This window comes from Poecilia latipinna, unplaced genomic scaffold (assembly GCF_001443285.1).
Source record: "Poecilia latipinna isolate Pla-1442-1.1 unplaced genomic scaffold, P_latipinna-1.0 Scaffold517, whole genome shotgun sequence".
Lineage (NCBI taxonomy): Eukaryota > Metazoa > Chordata > Actinopteri > Cyprinodontiformes > Poeciliidae > Poecilia > Poecilia latipinna.
In genome coordinates, this window is record NW_015113133.1 from 40,820 (window position 1) to 68,583 (window position 27,764).

At 39.4% G+C, this 27,764-nt stretch overlaps 1 protein-coding gene across 3 annotated transcripts; it reads left to right on the forward strand.

Annotated features, from left to right (window-relative positions):
* Positions 1 to 1,859: 1,859 nt before the first annotated feature.
* LOC106952454 (AMP deaminase 3-like) lies at positions 1,860 to 27,651 on the forward strand. 3 transcript variants are annotated; one of them, XM_015040555.1, is made up of 17 exons: positions 1,860 to 2,017; positions 2,105 to 2,231; positions 7,521 to 7,588; positions 15,755 to 15,977; positions 16,115 to 16,271; positions 16,882 to 17,047; positions 19,540 to 19,759; positions 21,042 to 21,171; positions 21,270 to 21,464; positions 21,651 to 21,782; positions 23,014 to 23,177; positions 23,378 to 23,504; positions 23,599 to 23,762; positions 24,301 to 24,421; positions 25,363 to 25,536; positions 25,654 to 25,764; positions 26,974 to 27,651. In XM_015040555.1, the coding sequence occupies exons 3-17, from the start codon at positions 7,531 to 7,533 to the stop codon at positions 27,151 to 27,153; spliced, it is 2,322 nt and encodes a 773-aa protein (XP_014896041.1). In that variant the 5' UTR covers positions 1,860 to 2,017; positions 2,105 to 2,231; positions 7,521 to 7,530; the 3' UTR covers positions 27,154 to 27,651. The 3 variants fall into 3 exon arrangements, with proteins under 3 accessions (XP_014896041.1, XP_014896040.1, XP_014896042.1); XM_015040554.1 differs by lacking the exon at positions 1,860 to 2,017 and having other exon boundaries at positions 2,088 to 2,231; positions 26,974 to 27,650; XM_015040556.1 differs by lacking the exons at positions 1,860 to 2,017; positions 2,105 to 2,231; positions 7,521 to 7,588 and adding an exon at positions 13,083 to 13,358.
* Positions 27,652 to 27,764: the final 113 nt, after the last annotated feature.

The following is a 27,764-nucleotide window of genomic DNA, read 5'->3' on the forward strand; positions in this document are numbered from 1 at the left end:
TTGGTCAAATTAGACACGTTGGACAGGACAATTTTACCCCAATAGATGAAAGACCGCAGGGTCAACACAGCCAAGAGAAGTCGAGGCTCATGGAACCATTTTATCAATACCTTATTCTCTTTTGATGTCCTCCTCAGAGACCACATTTTGAAAGGAAGCTGGACTCTACCTATTAAAGTTTTAGGTGCTCAGCATCCTGGATGTAACTTTGACTGCATCTACAGCTTTTCTCTTGTTCTCGTGCCTGTGAGCGACTGAATTCAGTGCTTCCTTTTGGTCAAACATCCCACGGCAAAATGAAACTGACGACGACCTACCAAACTGAGTGTGTTTAAAAAGAGATATAAAACATCGGTTTGTAGCAGTATTACTTCGATTCATGCGTGTTAGACAATACAGAGACATGCACAATTGCAATCCCATGACTTTTTTTTGTTGACTACTACCAGAGATAATTACCCTGATTGTTTAAAGGCAAAAAATAGGAAAGCGGCAGAAAGATGAGCCTGAGATGACTGATGAGGGAGAGGAAGAAATGCGGGCGAGGATAGACAGTGTGCATTATACATCCACCAGCTAATCGCCAGCAGCTTTTAGAAGGGAAGCAGGGTTAGGGTTAGCTTATGAAAACATAAAAAAGGGGTTGGGTAAGGGGTTGAGGGCTTACCCTCTTTTATAAAAAGAGGGAAGACGAGAGTTGATCGTCAAACATCAACAAGACTGGCTACAGATACCAACTCAAGAATGCAGCTTGAGTCAGTCACCTCCTTTAAATGGAGGTGACTGATGTCGATGTCTCGCTTGCTGTACGCCAAGAGCGAGCGAGACATCGACTTTTGATCCACACCACCAGGATCTACAGCACTGACATCAGGATGTCATTCGGACTAGATTAGTGTAGTCGGATGGTTACAAAGAGAGGGAAGGTCATCCGCACTGAAGTGGTCTCACTCCCAGAAGGAACAATAGCAGACATAGATGACAGTTACAAGTACCTGGGAATACCACAAGCAAATGGCAACCTTGATGAGGTCACAAGGAAAGGAGCCACAGCCAAATACCTCCAACGAATAAGTCAAGTCCTGAGAAGCCAGCTCAATGGCAAGAACAAGATCCATGTGATAAACAGCTATGCCTTACCAGTAATTGGAGATCCTGCAGGAATAATTAGCTAGAGATAAAGACCAATGATGTACAGACCCTTTATAGGGGCTGTAAACTAAATATTTTGCTCCAAACAAAGCTAGCTTCAAACTACATAGTTCAGTTTGAAGCAAGCCAACTGAAGCTAAATATGTAGTGACATATTTAGCTTCAAACTAAATATTTTGCTTTCTAAGCTAGCTTGAAACCAAATATATTAGCAAGCTAAATATTTAGTTTGAAGCTAAATATTTAGTTCATAAAGTTGGAAACTGTGACATTTATAAATGAATGAATAAAAATACAACTTTGAAAATATAATCCCCTTTTTTCCATCCTCTGACAGGCTAAATTACTCAAATTCCTTTTATTTTTACAAAGGGTTCCTCATAGGTCAGAGGTCACAAGTCCTGGTGTTCCGGGCCCACTGTCTCGCATGTTTTAAATGAACGTGTGATTCTCAAATAGAAACAGTAAGGGTGTACTTACTTTTTCCACACATAGTTTATTGACATTTTTCTTTTGTTTTTGTAACACAGTCTGTGAGTGCAGACTATTATATATGTTTACATAAATTTGAAATTTAGATCATCTTAGAACCAGGTGGAGAACTATAAAACTCTGTGTTTTGAAAGAGGGTGTATTTTCATTTGTTGTCATGACTACAGATCCTTTTCCTTTCTTTCTTTCTTTCTTTTTTTTTTTTTTTTACCACGGTTTTAATGCCAACTCACGCTCCTAACAAGAATCTGAGGAATGCACCCAGCCCAATCAACAATGACCCAACAATACCAGGCTGAGAGTAAAACAAAGAAGGGCGTGGTCTAAAAATAGCTCTCATCCTCTTAAAAGACTTAACAGCGCTGGTGCAGATGTAAGCCTTCCTCCGGCACTTCCTCTACCGCCCTGACATAATCGCGGCTCACTTCCTGAAACTCTTCGGGTTCCTGCATATTACCAGTCAGGTCAGCCTGGCAGCTTAGGAGTGAAGCAGCTGTGTGTCTGCTAGAGGCTGCTCCTAATAAGGGTCTGAGTCCTGCTGAGAGGTCTGAGCGCCGCACACAGCCCTGCAGTGACAACATCCAGCAGTAAGTACACAGCAACGCCCGGCATTCTTACTGTACTGCTAAGTGTAAGGCTTTCATCACTCTCACATTCGCATGAATTTCCGTGGGAGAGTCTGAGTGAAAATAAAAGAAACAAAAAAGAAACGTGGCTATAATTTGCATCCAAGGTCAAGATATGCAGCTCCGCTTTTAGTTCTGCTTTTTTTTATTGCAGCGTAGGAGATCTATGGATCGGAAGTTCTGTTTTTTTTTTCTTTAGCAAAGATCTTTGTTTTTCATTTTTTTTCATTTTTAGACAAATCACAAAAAAAGTCAGTCTGGTGGATGCGATTGTCAGGACAAGTGGATCAAAACAAAAACTTTTAGAAGTTTTTGTTGTTGTTCTGAGTGTGGGCGTGTTCTTGATCCAGTTTCCATACACTGCACACACAAAAGAAGAGACAATCCTGGGCAGGTACACAAGAGAATATGGATTCTTACAGATATAACTTTATTCACTCAAAATTAACTTGACAACAACGGCATGAGCGTTAACCCGTGGGATCGTTTGGAGTTTGCATGCGATGGAGAGCCAGACAAACAAAACCGACAGGTCTGGACAAATCTCACGTCTGAACGGATTTTTGCGCAAGACCAAAAAAAAAAAAAAAAAAAAAAAAAAAAAAAACCCTGCCTCTCTGGGAGAGTTAAAAGAGTTAAAAACCTAGAGAACTGCCAGTGTTTAATGGTGCGAGTAAAACTGTCGTTATTCTGACGGGGGTGGCTGCAGAAGTACAGAGTCATGAGGGAGGAGGAAGGGTAATAACAGAAGTTAGATATTGCACCTTCTGGGTCTTGGTGTAAAAAAAAAAGAAGAGAATATTCACAAAATATTTCTTTTTGTCATTCTCAGTTTACCAAACAGGAAAGAGAAGAGCAAAAAAACCAAATAAGGATGTGGAAATGCTTCTTTAAAAAACAAATGTTGGGCACACTAACATTTGTACTAAGTGTTTTCTAGTGCAAATATCTTGTCTTATATCAAGTGTACTAACTCAAAAGTAACTTTTTAAAACTAGACTAAAAAGACTTGTTTTAAGTTATTTAACATAATGAAAAAAATGCTAGTACTCTTATAAAATGGGAAAAAATAATCTGCCATAGCAACTAGTACTTTTTAAAATATAAAGAATTATTGACTTGAAACAAAATTTTGCTGAAAAGTTACTTGGTAGTTAGTTGTGTCTTATTTAATGTTTACTAAGATATTCGCACTAGAAACTAGACCAAACTTACTTGATAAGATTTTGTGTTTTTGCAGTGTAATAGGTTTAAGTGTAAGCACACATGACCATGACTGGTTACTTCATTGTTTTAATATACAAAAGAGAAAAATGTCAAATGTGATCTTTTTGCTCTTATTGAAACATTTATTCCTTCTGTTCCTCCTGCTGTTAAAAAAACAAACATATTGGCTGTTACAGTTATCTTGTGTATGTGTAACCTTTACTTTTATAATTTTGATTACAATACACAGAACAGCAAAAAATGCAAAAACATGTAAATTTAATTAGTTTTTATGGGCTGATCATTGGACAGAACATTATTTTTTTCTTCTTCTGATTTTCATGAAGTTAAACTGAGCTGGTTAAATTGTGAGACTTTTTGTTCGGCTGACTAATCTGTAGTTTGTTGTCTAAGAGAGCTATCACTCATTGCTTTGATTTTTTTTTTTATGCCAAATGTAGTTTATTCATCATGGCCCTCCAAACAGCATAAGCTTCCGTTTAGCATAAATGCTGCCTCATCACGTTGTGTTATTTAGTGTCATATCACTCCACGGCACTAGATGGAGCTGTCGAGTGAGGCTGACATTGAGGAATACGGTACCGTGTCCCTTTGTGTAGTTCTTGTTTGATGTGCTACATTAAATAAATGCACCGAGTTATGCAAGAACGTGTTTTATTTATTCTTGCATAAATATATCATTAGATATATCTTCTGACTTTAGTTGGCCATGAGTTGTTAGGTTTTATTTGCCGCAGTATCTAGTGCTGGACAATTCCTTCTGTCTTTTTCTTGACAAAACGTCTCCATTTTGCGCTTGCTAGCATAACAAGCTCAGCTAGCTTGAGGAGAATGCGGCTTAATAACTTTGACTGGCAGGCAATCAGAAAGATGACCATAGCACATTCAATAAGTACTTTTAGCTTATATTTTTATATGAATGATTGAAAAATAGATTAAATTTTACAATTTACAATTAAAATTCATTATTAAAAAACATTATTTTTTTATTTTTTCCTTTTTAGTTTTTTTTAATTATGGAAAGCAAAGAGCAGGTTTAGTTTCAAGGCTATGGCGGATTTTTGATTCTTTCGGATATATGGAATTATATCCGAACAGTTGAACTTACCTTTCTTGTAAGGGAGGAAAAAGTGTGTAAGCAGCCAGCGTCATGTAGCGATAAGTGGGGGAGGGGCAGCATCACGCCAGTCTGTGCTCCGTGAACCGGGAGCGAACTGCGTTCACTTTCTCTGGCTTACGGATTTAAATGTGACCTAGCTGTTACACCTAAATCTTTAAAGAGTGGAGTTGGACATCCCAACATTAAAAGCCTCATTCTACAAACCAGCCTTTCCAAGCAAAGCAAACAGCTCTTATCTTAATGTAATGAAAGGCTAGAAATTTGACTATACACATTATTCACATTTATTGCTGCAATTTAATATGATGAGGTGAACAAAGAGGCTGCTTTTTCTCCCTGCACATGAAATGTGCCTGTACATGAATGTGTGTCTTATGTGACGTGTTGGACTTGGCATCTAAACCAACAGTCAGCATGCTCCAACCAGGTGATGGGATTAAATATATCTGCCATACACCTGACTCTGAGTTCCCATTAAAACAATGGGTTAGTTTTTTTTAATTTATTTTTTAAAGTGGGGTTCTCTGCAGAGGGTATTAGCTGTTAATATCTTATCTGCTGTAACGAATAGGGGTGCACCACCACATCTCATGATTTTATGAAATAATATTTCATCTTGTCTCAAGAAGTCTTTCACAGTTGCAGTCAATACGGGAGTTGGTTTACGCTAATGTTATGAGCGCCACTTAAGAAGATGTCTGCCTTACGCTTCACACTCTGCTCTATTTAGATTGGATGAATGGATGAATAAGAATGAAATCCTATTCATCCATGTTACCTACTTGCTGTAAAGCAACAGTTCTACCAAGGTGCAGGCCTTGGAATCAATTTTAAAATGAATTTCCAATTGTAAATGAGACATGCAATGGCCAAAACATAAGAAAATACAAAAAAATAAAATAAAATTTGCAAGGGAAATAAATAACTTATTGTCTTATATTTGAACAAAACTGGAACATTGGGAAAAGATGTACTGTTTTCAAAAATCTATAAAAAGCCTTTCTTGGCATTGCAGCAATGCTTCCTAGAACTCAAACCTTTAAACCGGTTTTCACTGATGATTCATCTTTTATGATGAGTGCAAACTCTTAGTGACTGGAGAAGGAGCCCTTACCAACACCCTAAGTTTGGCTCTCCACAAATTCTCTATTGGAATCCAATCAGAAGAAACATTTGGGTAAAATATTGTCTACTAGTCTAGTCTAGTATTACTTGGCCTAATTTTATGTTTGAGATGTCCCCTTGCATTGATAGACTAAAGAGTCCGAGTCAGGCTGGTTGACAGTACTAGACTAGAAAACTTGAAGATAAGTGCAGCACTTTTAAATCTGGTATCTGGAAGCATTTTGGGTTGTTGGTATAGAAAAGACAGTGTGCCAGAATGCTAGATGAGGCTAGAGTTATTAATAAGCACTGTGAGAACGCTGATGATGCTAAAGTTAGCATCAGCTTCATGGTTTTGTTTACCACCATCAGGGACTATTAGAGGTTTACCTCCAAACCTCCAGTAGCGATAGGCCTTATCGAGATGTAGAAGATGGATTAAAAGTTTTCCTTTTAAGCTTCTTAGGAGAAGCCAAATTCCACTCAAACCCCAAGCTATCTATTTAAATAAGCAGTGACTTTGCTGCTTTCTAGTGACTTTGCTGTAGTGTTAGAGGTACAGAAGCAAGTGGCAAAGCACAAAAGCAGGAACTTCTTCTAAAACCAGTCCAGTCACTCAGAGTGAAACTTTCTCAATCAACCATCATTGGTTTCCTCTGTCTTTTTCTCGTCCTCATCTGTTTCACAAACAGTGGTCAGACAGAAGCCACAATTCAGCACGGTGGCTCGTTGTGTGAAACACAAGCAAATTTTGCTAAGCAGCATGACGAAAAGACAGAACGCAGCCAACTAAACCTTCCGGTTTAAACGCAGTTAATAGTTTTTGTTCTACGGAGTCTGCTTTCCCAATCACACATTGCTCAGTGCGTTGGGTTGCAATGTAAGATTGCATTTTATGTATGCAGTCATGTTTCTTATTAGCTGCATTATTTGCTTTCCAAAGTATTGAGATTGAACGTTTCTAAATGTCTCCTTACAATCGCAAACCTGAATGTGTTTCATAGGGATTGTATGCGGTAGGCCAACATAAAACATTACAATTAAAGCTGCAGTTTCAGTGAACATATAAGTGCACAAATTGGAATCTGATTAATGGAAATGCGCCAATTTTGAAAAAAACAAAAAAAAAACTTCTTATGATAAAAACCACCTCATAACAGAAGCAAAACTTCTTGGTGAAAATTTTTTCAAAATTGACGGATTTCAATAAAGCCAATTTATTCTCGAAATTTCAAATACCGCAATTTACTCAATGGGAACTCGGCTGATGTGCTACAGCTGTTCGACGGCTGTACTTCAACACACCTGGACCAAATGAGGTCATAGAATGACTCGGTGGAAGATGATTTCATGCTCAGGAGATGATTCAGACATTTGAATGTTGGAGAACAGTCGGTGCCTGGAGCTGGAAACCCTTCCTCCAGAGTTTTATCCTCCAACAACAAACCAGTTCTGGAATCATTCCTGCAAAAATAAAATTCGTCTGCAGGCTCAAAATTCCCCCTAGAATGAAGATAAGTTGTTGAAGTAAAAACAGATTTCCTTTTATGAAATGATTTTATTTTATCATAACTTAAAAAAAAGCTAAACAAACTTCTTTACGTTTTAGAACAAAGTATAGATCCAACATTTAAAATGAGTATAAAATACATTTCTTGGTGTTTTTGTATTTCCCATATTTATGGGAAGTGAATAAATAAATATGTAGAAGAGTTTAGATGTTATAAATATAAGCCAGCATGAGACTGGAAATACATATATATATATATTTGTATTAATCAAAGCTTTGCATCTTTTAGGTGAATCAAAATGAAGAGAAGGGACACTCCGTTTTTCAAGCAGCAGTCCACACCATGCCTCGGGAAAGGTGAGTCAAAATTCCCGATGTAGTGGTCGGGGGCTAAGGGGGTTTGGGACGTACAGGGGGAGGATAAAAAGAACACGATGTGACAGAACATTACAGCTCTAGTCAGCATCCCTGCTCTGTTCATAACAGTAATTAATACTCAACAGGAACATGCTTGTCAGCTGTTGGCAGCATGTAAACGTGAGAAATGAAGACAAATCTTTTTTTTTTTTTTTAGTTATATCAACGCATGAAGATGCTCTGCTCCAGTGAAGGAGTGTGTGGTTTCCTGTTATATGTTGCTGCATCGATGCCTCATAAATCAGAGATACTAGAAGTATAACTGTGTTTCTTTGATAAACAGCTGGGCTCAACATACTGCAGGTGACCCTTAACATAAGAAACCAGAGAACTGCACTCTGTGCCACTCATACAAACTGACTAAAGCAGTTTTTTTTCTTTTAAAATGTATTTCATCAACAAATGCAGCCCAAAGCCTGCAGCCGAAAACAGGAATGACTCATGCGAGAGTATGCTGGTTTTTGGTTGCAACATTTTTCATGTTGGTTTGTATAATCTTAGGCATTCTTTGGATTCAGTTCGGTTTATACTTGAAGGCTGTGAGCTAAGAGACGCGTATTTGGTCTCAGTTCTTGTTTGGTTTCTTTTTTTTCATGCTTATGAACAATGACTGACAAAGAATAAACACCTGGTGGAATCGATGGTGACAGGTCTGGGCACTTCACCATATTTAGCTCATCCAACAACAGTACTTGGATCTAATGCTGAGAGAAAGTACCTGCCACCAAACAGATTTCTTCTCACACATAATGTTTCAGGTCCCAGATCAAGGTAACCCGAGTAAATACAAAACACAGTTTTCAAGTTTTATTCACTAACAGGAAAAAAGTTATCAAAACCTTTGTAGAAAAGTCATTGCCCTATAATCAAGAAATCACTTCAGTAGAACCTATCTGACAACATGAATGTGGACAAAAGATTTTAAAAAGCAACACATCAGGCCTGGTGTAAGGAGGAACAAAACTTTTGATTTTTTTTTTATGTATCCTGTCTGAGTGTTGGCACTCAGACAACACTCAGAATTGTTGTCCGAGTGCCAAGGTGAAGCCCAAAAGATTTACTTTCACAAGTGGAGAATTTCGTCTTTTTTCTGGATTATAACTTAACCCAAAGTAAGTTTTATTGATATTTATGAATAAAACTTAGTTTGGGTTTATTTCAAATGCAATGGACAGGAAGATGTGAAAGAACTGAGGGAAAAGGTTTAAAGAGAAAGGAGAGAAAGAAAGATAGATAGAGAATACAAAGACAACACCGTAGAAGTCTGCATCTACACCTATAGAAAGAGAGAAAAAGCTAAACACAGAGCTGAGTTCAATGTCAATGAAAAACTACATGGTACTACTTGATACAATATGTATTTAAAGTCAACTGTAGCCCAACAGAGTGTTTATGTGAAAACACCCAAATGCAAACACCATATCATAGGTACAAATCATTGACATGCATCAGTCTGGAAAGGGTGACAAAGCTAAAACATCAAACCGTTAAAGGAGTGGCTGCACTACCAAAACAAAGAGTGCATCAGCGACTCATTCGGGTCACAAAAGAACTGGGCTGAGCACCCATACACGTCTGACCTCTAACTAACACAGTATTTTAGAAGAACATACATGCGGTAGAGTGACGGTCTGAGCATTCAGACAATTCTGTAGGAAAATGCTTGACCAAGCACACAGGGGTCCAAAGCGCACCAGTAAACCCATTATTGAATGTCTCAACCAAAAAAAGTAGTTTTTTCTTTAGTTGCCTAGTTAAAGTCTGAACTTTTTCAATGTTGTCATATGACCCTGAAGAGGTTGTCCAGGCTGGAAAACCTTTCAGGATCTCTGAATTAAACTGTTCCAGGATTCCAGCTACAGAGTTGTACAAAACCTGTTGCCAGTTCAACAACTTGATGGCAGTTGTTGTTGTTGCCAAAGGGCTGGTACAGCCCGTTCTCTGGCTTAGGTACAGTTACTTTTCAACATAAGCCCAAAGTGGTTTGGATTGATGATCTAAACCCTTTAATTGTGACAGAAACAGCAAAAACAGCAGGAATCTGTAAAGGCCTAATATCTTTCTGCAATAGTGAAAAGGTATTTACATCAGAGCTGACAGTTTCTTTTACTGTCATAACACTGCATGCTGGTGATGCATCACGGTATGTTTTGCATTAACCTGAAGGGTTATGTCCATGTAAATACAGCCACCGACTGACATTCCACACCAGGTGGTGTGTGCAAAATATGAGGAATGTACTTTAACATAAGTGCACATGTTTTGTAACATACCACAGAACAGCCATAAATGCCTCCGTGAGTAATTTTTTCTACTGTAGGAACATCTACGTAAACCTGTAAACAGTTGTTTCTGATTAATAACAAGAGGTTATCTAAAACCAACTGAAATGTTCAATCAACTGAGTTTTTTTAATGAGCATATCCAGTATTTTTCTGCTTCTGGTAGAAATGTAGGATCGTTAATTCTTGATAAAAATATTTATGATATTAAACTGCTTTATTTAATAGCACATCCTGGTTTAGAAAAGCAATCTTCAAGATTCATTTACATGGATGTAATTAATGACATTTTCCTCAAGTTAATAAGAGGAAACCGTGTTGGATCCATGAACCAAAAACAATTTGAATTGGTTCTTTGTTGCATCTCGGCTGGACTTCGCCACTGAGATATAATATTCTGTTATCAGTCATGTTCAGACATGGTCATAAAACAGTTCACAGATCAGATTTACAGAATGGAGCTTAGTCCTGCACCAGATTTTTTTTCAGCTTTCAATGTAAAACATTAAGTTGGTGAAATTTAGATAATTTTCTGGACATGTCAATGAGTTGATGCAACTTTTCTAAAGAGAAGTTTTAACCCTCTGTGCTACATTATCAAAGCTTTAGGAAGGAAACCCAAAAGGTTTAACCCAAGTCAAACAGTTTAGAAGACATGTGTCCCCAATATGGACCAAAAGTATGGAAACAAAGATGGCTACAAAAAAAAAAAATAAAAAAAAAAATCTCATAATAATTCTAACTTAAACAAGAGGTTTGGTCAGATTTAACTTCAGACAGTGAGAAAAAAAGTTTATTTTGTTCTGACACTGATATTAGATGAACAGTCCCTGCTCTGGTTTATCCTGATGATTCTCTGTAGGTCAGTGACGTTCCAACTCATTGGACTTGCTCATCTCCGTCCCTGTGGCGCTTGATTTGTTCACGTTGAAACAGGAAGTGGCTGTCCTCAAACAGTTAACACAAAGTTTGAGTCATGAAACAACAGACCTTCTGACTGCATAGCACTTTGAACAGGTTTTTCAAGTTGTGAAATATAAGATGTATGTCATCGTCAAGGCAGCTCAGGCATTCCAGTGTTGGAGACATTGAGTTAATTTTGTTGTTTTAACGGTACCAAGCCCAACCTCCACCCAGCCAACCTTACACATGATGTCAGCTAAACGTGTCTCTCTTGACAGCCGCCTAGCAAACGCATATTTGTTCTGTGGCCTGCCAAGCCAAGAAAGGTGTTTCATTACTCCAGAGAACTAAAGGCCAGTAACAACTTGCTTTACACCACTAAAGCTAAAGCTTTGCATTGCACTTTGTGATATTGAGGTTCATAAGCAATTGCTTGGCCATGGAAACTCATCTCCTAAAGCTGTTATTGAGCTAATCTGAAAGTCAGATGTAGTTGGTCTTGAACTTTTTACCCTGCAGAAAGTTGACAACCTCTGCATGCACAGACCTGACTCAGTTCTGAGGTTTTCACACTGCGTACCACTCAGTCGCTGAGTGGCTGTTGGTCTACAATACCTCCAACAAATGTCTGTAGAGTAGTAGGGAGGAAGTTTCGTGACTGGACTTGCTGCACAGGCAGCGTCCTGTCTCAGTATCAAGTGGGAGTTCATAAAACTTACAACGGTTATTCATTCTTTGACAGATATTGACTGAAATGCCTCCTCGAGTCGTCACCCAAGTTTTTTTTTTTTTCTTTTGTTGCCAGGAATTGTATATCCTAATTAGGTCGCTATGAAAAAGGCATCGAGTAGAGTCTGTCAACAGGTCATGAAATCCGACTTTTTACGATTAGTGTCAGTCTTCTGTAGTGGTTTACTTCCTTGAAGAACCCGCATGCGCAGAAGAAGAATGTTGACGTCACACAACAGCGTTGTGTTTATGGAAGTAATAATGGATGGATTTTAAAGTTTATTCAGCAATGGGAGCAGACAGGATTGTCACAAGATCATAAGAAAAATAAACTAGAAAAATACAGCACAACTAATCGTAATGCCGATTTGTTGAGCATTGACTGCAATTTCTGTAGAGAAGGAGTGGTGGGGCTGTGATGTGATGAAAGCTGTTTCCTTTACGATGTGTGCAAAACTTTGTTGATATTCTGACTTCTTGTTGTCTTTGTTTTTTTCTGCCAGTGGTAACATTTCAGTTGTTGATCATGACTCATGTTATGCAAAAAATGATGTTTTGCACAGCCGAATGGTTGTTTCGATCTCAGTTTTATGAAATACCCTTATTTTGATATGGCCGGAACCCCCCCCCCCCACCTCATCCTTTCTCCAAAACTTTTTATCAAAAATCGTGGGATTTTTCGGAATCGACATGTTTCCATTAAGCACTTTGTTTTTTCCGTAATTCCAGTTTGCGCAATTTTATGGTCAGTGGAAACGCAGCTACAGACTTTTCTCATAATTTCATAAATAGGATTTTCAGCCATTGTTTTGCGTCTGATCTGACTTTTTTCGGTACCGAATTGTGACGCCTGTCTCATGTCAGTGACGTAAATATCGGATAAAATGCCATTCAGGCAGCAGGCGTTTGGAAACATTCGGATTTGTATCCGATTTAGCTCCACATTTGGAAGTGGCTAAAATCAAATTTTTGGGAGGGATGAAAAGAGCGGAATTGGTGCTGCTCAGGCTTGCGTGAAAAGATCTCTTATGGCCAATAAAAAAAAAAATTAAAAATCAGATTTGAGCTGCTTTCATTCACTGTAATGTAATGTTCCTTTCCCTTGCGTTTCAGTAATACATTTTCTGGATTTGTCTTTTATAGTCATTTTGTTTTTCCACCCAAAATATCCAACAGCCAGCATTTCTTCTCTGCATTAAACAGAGGCATGTTTCTAAAAACCCAAATTTCCCTGTGAAAATCTGGGCCCTTGAGTTTGTTTCTTCTCCACAAAGCGTTATGATTTGAAATCTATTCTCAGGACCTTGACGTGACCTAAAGAGTCCCGACGTTTTTATTCCCACTGACCCGGACCACAGACAGCCGCCTGTGTTATCAGCCCTGCTCGGCCATGCCAGCTCGGATTAGAGGCCCCTGTTGCTATGACGCTCTCAACATCCGAAAATAGCTGGATAGAAAGGGACATTTAAGACAGCAGCAGCTAGCAGCTGTTTCATGCATGCTGTCACTGGAGGGCGTAAGCAGCGGAGCAAAGCGGGACAGAGCCCAGTCGCAGTCAGACGCTTCGACAAGAAGCATCACAGGCGTAAAAACAAAAAACCCTCCGACGTCCAGGACACTGCCAGGTGTCTGCAGAAACCCTCTATAAGTGTTGAGAACCAGCAACCTGAAGCTGACATTTTATTTTTTTATTTTTTTAGATAGTGATTTTCACTCTTATGAGAGCTGAAGTGTTTGAATTAGCAGAAAAAAAGAGTGAGAAAAACAAACAAACATGGCCCAAATCACTGCAGAAGGTAAGAGACGGAGTGGAGTCTGACGTGTTGTGGATCTGTAGAGTTATGCTGATGTGATGACAGTTTTATCAGTGTTGGTTAGGATGGACTTGTATGCGTATGTGAAAAACGCATACAGGCAAAACGCCCTGTATTCTCAAACAGATTTAACTCTATGCTTTGACTGGGCCATTCCAGTCAAATGAGAATGTTTTGCTCTACACCATCCATTTCCCCTGTATTACAGCTTCTAACAGGGTTTTTTTCTAGTGTTGCTTTGTGTTTAGTTCTTTCCATCATCCAATCGGCTCTGACCCCATCCCTCATAACCCACAGCATGATGCCACAACCACCACTTGTCACCATGGTGATGGTGCATCTGCAGTGATGTGCTGAGTTTTTTCCAGTCCAAAGGTTAAACTTTGCTCTCCTCTTCAGGTGTTTGTGATAACCTTCACTCTAAAGTTGGAATGGTTTTCTTCCACCAACAGCTGAACTCTTTCTGCAGCTCCTCTGGAGTCAGTCTGAGTCTGATATGGTTGATGCTCATCTCGTCCAGCCTTTTCAGTTTACATGCACACCATGTTATTGTAGGTTGCATTCTCTTTCTTTTGATTTTTTTATTATTTTAAAGTTTCTATTTGTAATTGTATGTCTTTGCCTTTCTTTCTTTGTTTATTTCTCTATTCCTCTCTCTTTCCTTCTGCACACNACACCTCTCAGATTTTTATTTGTAAAGTAGTGTTATGTGTGGTTGCCATTTTTCGTCCACTATTTTTGCACTGCTTTACTTTGGTTCAACCACTAAAATATCCTTTCAACTACCTTAATAGTTTAAAATCTTTGGTTGTAAGTTAACACATTAAAATGTTCAACATATCTAAGCATTTTTTACAAGAGGTTTTGTTTTTCTGGGTGTATTTTTTTATTTACTTATTTTTTTGAACTTCTAAAAGGAGACATCTCTGTCATCCCGCTGGCGGCTCAGCTGTTCCAGTACAGGAGTGAATTGCACGTGCTCAGAAGCTCGGCCAGAATGAAAGCTTTAGAAAGTGTGTCGGTGTGAAGGTAAATAGTCCTGCGGTCATCTCTGGGGAGCCAAGAGCGTTCAAAGTTCTGACAGCGTTGTCTGTGGCGGCTGCAGCTGGAATGTTAGTCACCCGATACTCTGGGACGTACACACATCTTCATGTCCTACTTGTTGATTGAAACTCCACGCGGCCCACAGACTGGCACAAACATTAACACCAGAAACAGTGATGACACAGAGGTCAGAATAGCTGCACATCTCCTCTGGTTCTGGATAGCAACAGAAGCTTTCACAGTGGGGACGGTTTGGCCTGCCAGCTGAGCCGTCTAAAAAAAAAAAAAACAAAACAAAAAAAACTCTGCTGTTGTTCAAAATACAAATTCACAGAAGCCGGGGGAGAAGAAGGGGGGGGGGGTGTAAATATAGCACCAGGCATCATGCCACAGATGCAAAAGAGATCCAGGTCAGTTTAAATAAACCAGACTGTTTGATTATAATGTCTTTGTAAGCGTGCTGCAGTCCAAATGGACTTGCATTAATCTCCCAGGAGCCACTAAAACTTTATATTCATGTTTTTATCTGGAGTCTTGTGTTCATGTTTCAGTTTCCACATTGTTCCAGCTGTACCCATAAACTTCAGAGTACGTTACTGGGATTTTATGTGACAGACCAACACAAAGCAGTGAAAAACTGAGAAAGGGAAAGACAAAAATGCATGTTTTTCCAAATGAAACATATTTTTTTGTGGGATGCACTTCTGTTTGTCCACTAAATAAATTGTGGCCTTACGTTTTCAACACCGGTACTGGGCCTCTGAGCGGCGGTGTAAAATGTGTTGACTGTAACCTGGCTGGGATGTTGGACAGAAACATGAGCAGCCTTTTGGAAGTTGTTTACAAACTAGAGTTCAGATGAAGCTCAGCAAAACATCCGCCAACTCCCACCTCAAACTCATATTCAGATGTCTCTGGTTTGTCTTTGATACGTGTGTTTACTGCCATCTCTAAAATAATGTTAGCATGTTGGCAACTTGCTTAGATAAATAACAACTAGTACAAATATACATGTGATTCTTACGAAATGATCCTTACCTCTCTCGGGGTCTCAGCACAACGCTCAGGAGGATTGCAGCAAATGTCACGGTTGGACAGTGGAGAAATGATGGGGTTGTCCCGTCAGATTGTCAGTCCCCGAAACCACACACACAGAAAAAAAAAATATGTAAAAGTGCAGTTGGTTTCAGTGCAACCTTGCAGGACTGTGTACAGGGTAAAAAGCTCATGGGCTCCCATGAACAGGGTCTATCACTGGTAACCGCAAAATGGTTACCTGTGATAGTTTGTGACATGAATCCAAGACCTTCTCTAAAATGCTACTCTTTTTCCAGATATAGCCCGGCTCTTCCCGAAGATGTCTCTGAGCGTGGCGGATGAGAAGATCCGGCTCATGGCGGAGAAAGTGTACGCTTCTGCCCTGAGAGAGGAGGACACCAAGGACGCCATGGCCCTGTTCAGCGTGCCGGAGGACTGTCCCATCGGCCTGCACGAGGACAGGGAGCGGGAGATGCAAAAGGAGCTGGCCGAGCAGCAATCTCAGGAATCAGTGAAGAGGTACATCATGGATCAGTGTTCAGAAACCTTCGACTCATCTGTACCAAACAGTGAAAACTTCCAGTTTTATGAACTGGAACAGTTTTATGAAAGTGAGCTCGCAGCTTGTCATGTGATCCCGTTGCTTCCCCTTTCAGGAAGAAGACCTTCTTGCTGAAGCGGTCCCAGTCCATGTCTTTACAGGATGACTGGAGGGCGTCTCCACTGCCCACTCCAGGAGGGGCCGAAGCTTTTATCCCAGAAAACTTCCCGGAATACCAGAGAGTTACCATCAGTGGGGATTACTGTGCCGGGGTGCGTAGTACTTAAGCACACATAGTAAAAACACAAGTCTATATTGAAAAAGGCACCGTGATAAGTATTGAAGATCCAAACCAGAAACGATGCAACCAAAACGTGAATCAGGCTAAAGGAGACAAGGCAAAACCACTGGATCTCCAACATTTTGTCTTGCTACCTAAGTTTGTCCTATAATTATCATTACTTGTAATGACCTAAAATATTACATTTATTCTCTAGACCCAGATAACTTCTTGTAAGGGTGTGTAAAATCCTTGGGAGACACAAGAAGGACGGGAAAGACTGTAGGATGCTGTAGGATTACTCTTTTGTCTTTGGTAATAGACAAAAGGAACCATTTCTCCAGCTTTTGAAACACTCACATTTATTTTGGTTGTATTTACCCAGAATGCCCTGCACTGTAGTTCACTTACTGCCTTTGAGCGTTCTCCGGTTCCCTTGTTTTTCACATACGCATCCGAACTGCAGCAGAATTCACTTCAATCGAACCAAGACCGAGGTTTTTAGGTGGAGCTAGAGTTTCCTTTGAAACTCTATTCATTTACCTAGTAACACGCTAGAACGCTGGTGTGAATTCTTCGTTAAACTTGTTTAATGTTTCCAGATCACAGTTGAGGATTATGAACAAGCAGCCAGGAGTCTCTTTAAGGCCCTCGTCATCCGAGAGAAATACTCCAAGCTGGTGTACCACCGCTTCCCAAGAACCGTTGCGAAGTACCTTCGCAATGGAGAGAACGTGAAGTGGAGCGAAGACGACGAGGTTCTGCCAGGTACAGTAAGATCTTTAAACTGTTACTCCATCAAAGCATTCACTACATTTACTGAGTTGCACTCCCACTCTTGCAGATGCTAATCTTCAGGCATCCGCTCTTAAATTCATCAGATGCAACTAGAGCACTTACGATGTATGAAGCACAGGGAGAAATTCTTTCCATTTGTTGCTTCAAGCTCGATTTCAAGTATTGTATGTAAAGATAAAATGCAAAGTAGTATCTTTCTCTGCTATTTTCAGCTCCTCTCTATGTGTATCAATGTGTGTCTGACACAAGGCCAGTCAGGCTATTCCTGGTTCGAGATGAAAGAACACACAACCAGAAGTGTTTACCGAGTACAAAGACTTGACTCATACGTGATGAAAGCTAGGACAGATGAACTAACATACAGTTTTTTTGTATCTTTTTTCTGCAAAACATAAGAGTAACTTTATATAAACACCCTCTTCCCAAGGCATGAAAATCCTGATCAATGGACCATCTGACCTAAGTACAAACACCTAAATATGCAGATTGCTTCTACAGACATTTATGAAAGAATCTAAGGAGTTCAGTAAATTTCAGTCAAATAACTTGACTGGATGCCACCTGTGCAAGTCTAGTAATGATTTTTTGTTTATTACTAAATATTCCACAGTCAATTCTTAGTGGTATTAGGGCAAAGCTGAAGTGATTGGGAAAAACAGAAACTCTACCATGAAGGATTAAAGGGACAGTAATATCTAAAATTGAGTTTTTTGACCTTTACATTATATTATAATTTTATTACCTCATCAAAAACATAGCTGGAGTGGTGCCAGGATTTATTCATGCATATTTGAGAAATTCTTTATTCTCCATGGCAACCATCGAGCTGTGCAAAATGTCTGGGTGGACCTAGCTCCGCCTTTGAGACGAAGCTCCTCCTCTGAGCTGCAGTTTCCAAGCTTCTGCCTCACAGAGGAGACCTCACCCGCGACTACCACACTCAGCTCCTTCAGACTAGCTAGCAGCAATTAGCAAACACCAAGTTGAACTGCGCATCTGATGAGATCATTATAGGAGCAACTTCTCAGTGAAACACTGGTAAAAAACATTGTTACCCTAAAGGTGGAGTTTCAGAAAGAGCAGGAGTTTCTTATAGAAAGAGGCCAAATTTCTAGCCATTAAATTACAAAAAGTCATATTAAAGTCATATTTGAGATGTTTAGCATTTTTTTAACAGCTGAAGGTAACATGGTTGTTTTATTGTGCTATAAAATGGTACTGCCTATGTGCCTAGAAAACATAAAATACTGCCCCTTTAAGGCATGTAAAATTAGAGTTTATGCCAAATTTCTGCAAAGTCAATGGCTTTGGGCCTTCAAACTTAATGTGACTTTCATACAAGGTTGAGGAGAGTGCATAAAAATCTTTGTGGAATTAGTTTCTATAGGTGAACAGCTGCATCGGAAGCTTATTTCACCTTCTGCAATAAAAACCCATCGGATGCAGCAGTGGAAGAAACTCCTATTTCAGTACACCAAAATATTTGAGACAGTTTCATCCTCCCAGCTGTATCCATGGATGACCAAGTTTGGCTTGGAGGAACTTGACTGGATCTTGAGTCCTTCCTGTCCTCAGTCAAATACAACACAACTAGGGTGAATAATGGTGGAAACCGAGAGCCAGTCCTTCTCCTCGTGAATTCACTTTCGGAAGACAGGATAAAGAAAATCACATACAGACCCACGCCAAAAGCTGTCCCAGAAGAGTTGAAGCAGAGATGGATGGACAAATGCTTTTGGCAATATACTGTATAGAAACATGTTCTTAAGTTGCTGACAATGGCTTTTGTCCTTCACTTCTTAGTAGGTGACAAAATGTTAATAATGTATAAAAATCTAAGTGATTTGCACTGCAAGACATTCATTAAAATCTGATATTGTGACCTTCCTAAAATAATTGCCTGTCATTTTTTTTGCCAAAAGTGTGTGGGTGTTTTTTTTTTTTTTTTTCAAAATCACTTTTGGCAAAAATCACCTTAGGCCATTATTTTAGGAAGGTAACGATAACAGCCAGGAGTGAAAAGTAAAAGCGGAAATGTTTTGTAGGTCAGAGCGCTCAGACTGGATCAGCAGACTGGATTTTTTACTTTGTACTCATTTTGTAAATTGAACCTCAGGTGTTTAAAACGGTGAACACATTCCACAGTTTACCAGTCAGTGAATATAGAGAAGGAAATGATAAATAAACTAATTTCGATATGGCCAAAAAACCTTCCACCTTATTCTAGTGCCAAAACTTTTCATCCAAAAATGAGTTGTTTTTTTATTAGCATGTCTCCATTCAGCAAATTTATTTTCAAAATGTCAAATTGTGCAGCTTTATGGTCAATGTAAATGCAGCTACTGACTTTCCCACAGAAAGACTGCCTCTGTCTTTTTCAGTCAATGATTTGTCTTTTAATCCAGTTTTACTATAAAGCAGCATGGTTTAATGTTTTGCTCGTCTATTCCAAACATGTGCAGACACCTGGCCTAGCCCCCAAGAAGGAGAGGATCCATACTCCATGGAGGGCATTCCTGAGGACCTGAACTATGAGCTGAAGATGAAGGATGGAATAGTCAATGTTTACGCCAACGCTGAGGCCCTGAAGCAAGACCAACCCCTCAGCCTGCCATACCCTGACCTGGAGACCTTCACCATCGATCTGAGCCACGTACTTGCAATGATAGCTGATGGGCCAACGTGAGTGAACAAACTCTTTAACATCTTTCACAAAGCTGAGGTCATGTAGGGAGTTACATCTCAGCTGGTAGTGTCAGTCATTTCCCCAACCTCAGGCAAAGATAAAGGATTGTTTAGCAAGTCGGGACAGATGGGAACCATGGTAGGGGTAAATTCTACAATAAAGTTATTTTGCAACAAGTATTTAGAAGAAGCTAATGCTAAAGTACTAAATGCATCCATGCTGACATCCACCATGTTACAGCGAAACAATATGTGAAACCAATATATCGCCCTCAACATGATCAGATTTGTGATTGCGTACCTAACGGTGCAGTTGTGCTTCATGAAATGATTCTTTGGATCAGACCTCATGGTTTCAGTTTTACAGTTGTTGATTTTTGAGCATTGGTAGCTATGAAGCTATTTTTACCCAACTGACCACATGGTAGGGCTTAAACTTTAATAAAATTTTAAACTGTTTATTATTTCAAATCTGTAGAATCATGGTGGGGAATGTGAAGAGGCTCTGAAAGTAATTTGTGAATATTTGCATTTTTTTAATTAACGCTGGTTCTTTGTTCATGCTCTCATGCATACCTCATTTGTTTCTTTTTTATATATTTGCCATTTGCTCAATAAAAAAAGAAAACATGTGAAGAGTTGCATCAATGGTTTTCATAAACTTCAAAATAAGAGCATAACTATAAACGTCTGGCTACTTGAATAATTCTTAACAGTCGATAACCAAAACTTAAACACAAACGGTGAACTTTGTTCAACTGAGTGATTACAAAAGAGTAAAGTTAATTAGTGACTTTGGATGTATTTGGAAAAATGAATTTAGGGGAAGCAAAATGTTTTTCAAAGTTAGCAAAACGCTGAATGATAAATTAACTCCACTGTGCCCACCACTGGTTTTTAGTAAAGATTCACCGATCCAATATTGGTATCTGTATCGGTTCTGATATTGAAAAAAAAATCTAGATTGGGTATGGGTGATAATGTAGTCAATCCATAACAGCAGATCTATTCAGCCTAATTTTATGCTTTTTACTCTTACATTCCTAACTGCACTGACTGACCTGGTTAAAGTTGTGTTGTTTTTACGTGTTTTAGCTAAGCTTATTTTACTATTGGGGTATTTAAGTGTTGCTGGTGCAGAATAAGGAAATAAATTTGTCATTCAGTACATTTATATCTGTTTAAAAAAAGAAATTCAACACAGATTTTTTTTTTTTGTATACCCAGTAATTCCCAACAACACATGAAATCTTTCTCTGTATATTGTGTTGCTTTGCAGGAAAACCTACTGCCACAGACGGCTGAACTTCTTGGAATCTAAATTCTACCTTCATGAAATGCTAAATGAAATGGCTGAGATGAAAGAGTTAAAAAGCGTTCCACATAGAGATTTCTACAACGTCAGAAAGGTTAGTCTGCAATTTTGACATCAAATACAACTTCCTAACTTTTGAAGTCTAAACGAGTAACGGCGCAATGTCCAACTTTCCTGTTTGATCAAACTTAGGTGGACACACATATACACGCTGCTGCCTGCATGAATCAGAAGCACCTGCTGAAATTCATAAAACTATCGTACCAAACAGAGGCGGACCGGGTGGTCTTGGAAAAAGGCAACCAGAAGATAACTCTCAAAGACGTCTTTAGGAAGCTCAGCATGGACCCCTACGACCTGACAGTGGATTCACTGGATGTCCACGCAGTAAGAGTCAAAACATCTGGAAAACCACTTTAATGTTAACTGATCAGGCTGCAAATAAAGGGAAATGTACTGAAGGATTGTTGTTATTCTGGTTGTTCAGGACGAAAGCAAAGGAGTTTAATCTGATGTCTGTTTTATGCCAAGTTCTGTTTTACTGTCTTTCACACGCTCTCTTGTGACTGGCAGGGAAGACAAACCTTCCACCGCTTCGACAAGTTCAACTCCAAGTACAACCCTGTTGGAGCCAGCGAGCTGCGCGAGATTTACTTGAAAACCGACAACTACATCAAAGGAGAGTACTTTGCACGTCTCGTCAAGGTGAGGAAAAGCCCCGATGCCCCCAAAAAGAGGCTTCGCCCAAGATGATGTCATTCATTACTGCTGGACAGATCTGGTGTTCTACTGAGGTTTAATGGGACTCTAGTCCATGTCGTCATATTCCTATAATTGCTGTCATTGTCTAGCAAAAGTGATTTTGGAAAATTTAAATCACTATCACATTGTTTTTGGCAAGAAAACAATGACAAGGGCCATTACTTTAGAAAGGTATTGATATTATATATCACTATATCCCATATTGATATTATATGGGATTGAGAAGTCATCAAGTGTTGCCTTCTATTTACGAGACAAATCTCAATTATTGGCACTTCATGTAAAGAACCCTAAAATAAATCTCATCTCAAACTGGTGACCCTAAGATTAACTAAAGTAAACTTAGGGTCACTTCAGGGATTTTGTTTTAATAAATGAACATACATAAAGAAATGCTTAGGTGAGCAGTTATTTTTTGTAGCCGTTTACAGATTCATAAATGGTTAATGGCGTGTACTCGTATGTAGTCCAGAGGACCCTGAAACGCTCTAAACTACATTCAGTCATTAGCCCATTCATCCACACTCTCATGGTGGTGAGTTATTCTGTAGTTGCAAACTGACAGAGGTGAGGTTCTAATGACCAGTAGGAAAACCAGGTGAAGTGTCTTTTCCAGGAACTCAAAGACTGAGACAGACAGACCAGCAACCCAACGTTTAACCACCAATTACAGAAACTCCTCCCACCTGAGATAAATTATATCAGCTAACTTACTTGATGTAAGTTACCCTACTGCTTTGAAGAGTGGCTGAGAGAAATCAACCTCTGTGTCGCATCATATTCACACCCCAAGGAAACAGAACTTACCCTGTAGGTTGTACCTACATGTCTAAAATCTTTCTCGAACATTGTTTTAGAGTTTCTAATTAAAAAAGTCATCCTGAGGTGCTGTGATGGCACAGGGGCAAAGCACAACACCACATATGTACGTGGCCGTCACAGGTTCGATTCCCAGCCTAGTGACCTGTCCGCATGTCTTTCCCCTCTCATTACCTTCTTTCTTGTCTGACCTCTCTCAAGTAAAGGCTACTAGAGCCAGTAAAACCTTTTAAAAACATTCTGCATCATAGTAAGCAGACACTACTGCTGCTTTTTTAATATACTGAGTGATTGCATGATCTGTCTTATCAAAAAGCATCACTGGCTTCCTGTATGGTTTGCGTGTCTGTTTCAGGAAGTTGCCGCCGAGCTAGAGGAGAGTAAGTATCAGTATGCTGAGCCCCGTCTGTCGATTTACGGCCGATCTCCCAGCGAGTGGGAGAACCTCGCCACATGGTTCATCCAACAGAAGGTCCACTCCCCCAACATGAGATGGATGATCCAGGTTCCAAGGATCTAGTAAGCACTCAGTCTTACTTAAAGAGCAAAGCACAGATCGTTATCCTCAAAAGACACCATGATGTCAGCATGCGTCATGGATCCATTTCAAAAGTGTAATCATATAGAAACTCAAGATCAGTTACTTAGCAATTACTTACAGGGAACTGTCTGATTTGTTCATTTGCTAGAATGGGTTTATTTGGTTACTTGTCTTGCAGTGACATCTTCAAGTCAAAGAAACTGATGCCAAACTTTGCCAAGATGCTCGAGAACATTTTCCTTCCACTTTTCGAGGCCACCATCAATCCTCAAAAGCACAAAATAATCCACGTGTTCCTAAAATACGTACGTCCTTTCGCAACACCCACGTGAAAAAAAGACAAGCTGTAGAAGATTTCTCCATATCTGATGGAGCATAATAGTGAATGTCGCCCTGCAGGTGACGGGGTTCGACAGCGTGGACGACGAGTCCAAACACAGCGACCACATGTTCAGCTACAAAAGCCCGAAGCCTGAGGAGTGGATCGAAGACAACAACCCTCCATACACCTACTACCTCTTCTACATGTATGCTAACATCATGGTGCTCAACAACCTGCGCAAGTAAGTTTAGCCTGTTGGTGCAGCCGATTGGAAAAAAAGGGTTAACAATGACTTTTGTTTAGGTAACATGCACAAATTAAATCAGTGGGTTTTGCTAAAAGTTGTTGCTGTTAATATTGGTTAGCCCTAGCGGCTGATGGTGGCAGATAATTGCTAGCGCAGTCACCTCCCGCCTTTATTTCTTGTGTACATGACCATCACCTTTTGTGGAAATAAGCCCTTATTGCAAGTGTGATGAGAAAATCCTTGTGAAAATCTTTGAGAGTGAGATTGTGAAAAGTTCACTTTGCTCTTAGCGCTTTCATTTTAGCTATTAGCTGTTAATGTGGAACTCTACTTATAAGCTTTAAACACGTAACATGTTGCCAGGACTACTGTCATTTACTTGAGTGACGTCTTGAATGCAGCTCTTATTGACCCATACGTACAGCTTCAGTTAAAAGGTCTGAAATAGGCATTACTGAAAGCACAATAAAGAGTGGTGAGATTCAAAGTGAAGCTCATGGCAACGTGACTCTGAAAATGTTTCTGTCCACAGGGAGCGAGGCTTGAACACCTTCCAGTTTCGTCCCCACTGTGGAGAGGCCGGCTCCATCACCCACCTGGTCTCTGCCTTCCTGACTGCAGACAACATCTCCCATGGACTCAACCTCAAGAAGGTGCAGCCCTCCTGCCATGACGCGGCTCGGTGACCGCAAATGAATTCATAAAGCCACAGGCAATAAGCACAATTTGTTGTTTCCAGGGAGAAAATTCTGGTCAAAATTCATGTGCCAAATTACATCAATGGGTCCCGGTTTCTTGATAAACATTTTAGCATCCTGCCTGCAGGTGGCAATGTTTCTGACCTTTACGACACTGTTGCCTCAACCTTACTTGATGTCAAGTTCTAGTCTATCAAGTAATAACAAAGTCACATTTGACATCATACGTAAGTGTAAATATTTCAAAATTCCTTGAAAATATTCCTAAATTATCATCACAAAATCTGTGATTTTTGATTGAGAAAACTCACAAAATCCTGGAGGGACTGATTAATGTAAAAAGATATTCAACATTATTTAATTATAAGAAGTACTTATTAAATGCAGACAGTTATTTATTAGCAGCTTAATGGGTTGATTCAATACAACCCATAAAGTTGTATTGATTCATGATCTTGATGTGGCTGAAAACTGAAGATGAGTTTGATCCCTGCCCCCCACCCTCCCTGCCCTAGATGATGTAAACTCTTATCTTTTGCAACGTTTCCATATCCAGCATGTTAAATAACGGAACAGATTTAAAGCAACTTTGCTGCAATATGTTCAGTTTCTACCAAAGTCTGGTCTGGTTTACTGGTCAATGAAACACCTCTACATGTCTGTCGGTAAACCAGGAAGAGAGATGAGTTGTAGAGAGATTGATTTTTTTTTTTTGGCAATGTGATCTGTGTGAGATTGCCAAGGTTTCATCCCATGTTTGTTTCAGTAAGGTGTCAAATAATCCTTGAAAAATCCACCGATTTCTCTTTCCGCGCAAATTGTTCTGGATCGTCTGATAGACGAACGAGTGTTGACCTACAGTGGTAATCCCTGATGCATGTCCTCGTCTTCCTTAGAGTCCGGTGTTGCAGTACCTGTACTACCTGGCCCAGGTCCCGATTGCCATGTCCCCGCTGAGCAACAACAGCCTCTTCCTCCAGTACTCCAAGAACCCACTGCGAGAGTTTCTGCACAAAGGCCTGTGTGTGTCGCTGTCCACCGACGATCCCATGCAGTTCCACTACACCAAGGTACACTGCTTTCTCTCAGAGGCTTATCAAGTGATCAAGCATCTTTGGGTGTTGCAGGAGTGTTGAAGTGCATTTTGTTTGTCTTGCTGCTAATATACTCATAAAATAAATATCCAGGAAGCACTGATGGAGGAGTACGCCATAGCGGCGCAGCTGTGGAAGCTGAGCACATGTGATCTGTGTGAGATTGCCAGGAACAGCGTCATGCAGAGTGGACTCTCACACCAGGTAAAGACACACGGATCGTCTCTGTCTTAAAAGCAACGAAACTGTCAACCTTCTGGCTGTTTTATAGGCTGTTACATTGAAGACATGACACAACTACAGGTCATCTCTAAAGACGGATACATACATTTATCCATTACTGTAATACTAATCAGGAGCAGAGTTTGTGCACAGAAGGAATTTGACTACAGTTCCACTTAACTCTGAGTAAAGACATTCAAAATATAAACGTGTATAAAAAAATTATTCCAACCACAATATAAGACAGTAATACTTTGGCTTTAAGAATGTTGGTCAAGGGCAAAGTACAAATATAAACCAGCTTAAAAACTTGTACAAAAATGAACTTTTAGGAAATGATGTTGTGTACATGTCTGTCTCAAAGGCTAAAACGGCAATTGCTCATACTAATAATGTGTAAATAATGATACAGTCATGATTTATTTAATTAAGGTTTATCTGATGTGTGGAGAGAACCTTTGATGTGTATAAAAGGAGTCTTTAATTTTCTACCTGCCTCTTTTTGAACAAATTATGTAAAATTGCATGTCGGTTGGGTTGACAATATTTCTCTTAGTTTCTTTCCTGTTTTTACTTTTCATTTTCTGTTTAACTTAAATAAGTAAATACATTTTCTCTTATTGATAACAACTACACTGCCATCTTGTGCTCAAAACTAGTACTGCCTTTAACACTGGAAAGGAACATCCAACTCGGTTTAATGAGTGGAAAAATTAAAATCCAGTTATTTATTTTGATTTTATTGTCTGATTCTTTACTGGTTTCTAAAAGCCCTTTAGAAACCAGACAATCTTAAACTTTTATCGAAAAAGTTCTGTTCTGGACTGTAAAGTATTTGACCTCATGTCATTTATGTCAGAGTTGTGTGATGCTGAATATTTAGATATCGATCCGATGCCAAGTAAATACAGCAGCAGTACTGCTGATACCAATACCAATATATTTCATCAAACCTTTGACCTTCATATGTTTATGCTTTAAAATGTTTTCCTAAAAAAGAAGAAAGGCAGAATCTGAGACTAAAGTATCGATCTTACCATGCTAGCATCGATCCGATACCGATACATTCTCGGTATTGATATGAACCTCTAGTTTATGTCCAGATCGTTGACCTGACTCACGATTCTTCTTAACAAAACTCTGTACCATGAATGTTCCTTCACTCAAGGGCTGCATGTTTTAAACCCACAGGAGAAGAAACATTTTCTTGGCTCCAACTACCTTCAAGACGGACCAGAAGGCAACGACATCCGGCGGACCAACGTGGCCCAGATCCGCATGGCGTACCGCCACGAGACTCTGCGTAATGAACTCAGCTTCCTGGTGGACGCCGTGAAGATGGAGAGCGCTCTGAACCCAGCCGAGCTGTAGACCGGACGGGTCCGACCCAAACGCCTGGGCTGCGTCTTCAGACGACGGGACACCGACTAGACGGCAGATTTTTTTTTATTTTTTTTTTTTTCAAATTCAGTTTATTGGGTTTTATTTTTTTCCACTTTTTTCTCATAATGTTGGGGGTAGGTAAAAAAAACAAAAACAAAATAAGAAAGTATGTAGTGTCTGGAGACTTGATTGAAACCAGCACAGATATCTCTGTTTATGTGCCTCTTTTGATATGGATAGGTTTTTTTTTGTTTAGTTTTTGAGTACAGTCGTGCAATTATCATACAGCAACTTGTCTGTATGATTCTGAATTTTATTGAGGGAAATGTCACTTTTTATCAAAGTATTAATAATGATTTTATGCTGTTGCGAGGATTTTACTAAAGACTTGGGATTTATAGAGTATGAAAACGGTTAAAATTAATTCTTTTACAAAATGTCTAATTTCTGTGTTTCCACAACTTAAATAAATGATGTAAAACAGATGAGAGTGTTTAATATGCGAGTTTGTCTGAAAAATGACAATCCGGTACACGTTGATGTTAAAGAAAACAGGTTTCCACTTCTGTCACCAACGCTTCTGTTGGCGGCAGAAGTGG

Coding starts and splice junctions, on each gene's coding strand:
- LOC106952454 (XM_015040555.1), top strand. CDS start 7,531: ATGAAGAGAAGGGACACTCCGTTTTTCAAGCAGCAGTCCACACCATGC. Junction 19,760..21,041: donor ATGATAGCTGATGGGCCAAC/GTGAGTGAACAA, acceptor GTTGCTTTGCAG/GAAAACCTACTGCCACAGAC. Junction 21,465..21,650: donor ATTCACTGGATGTCCACGCA/GTAAGAGTCAAA, acceptor TGTGACTGGCAG/GGAAGACAAACCTTCCACCG.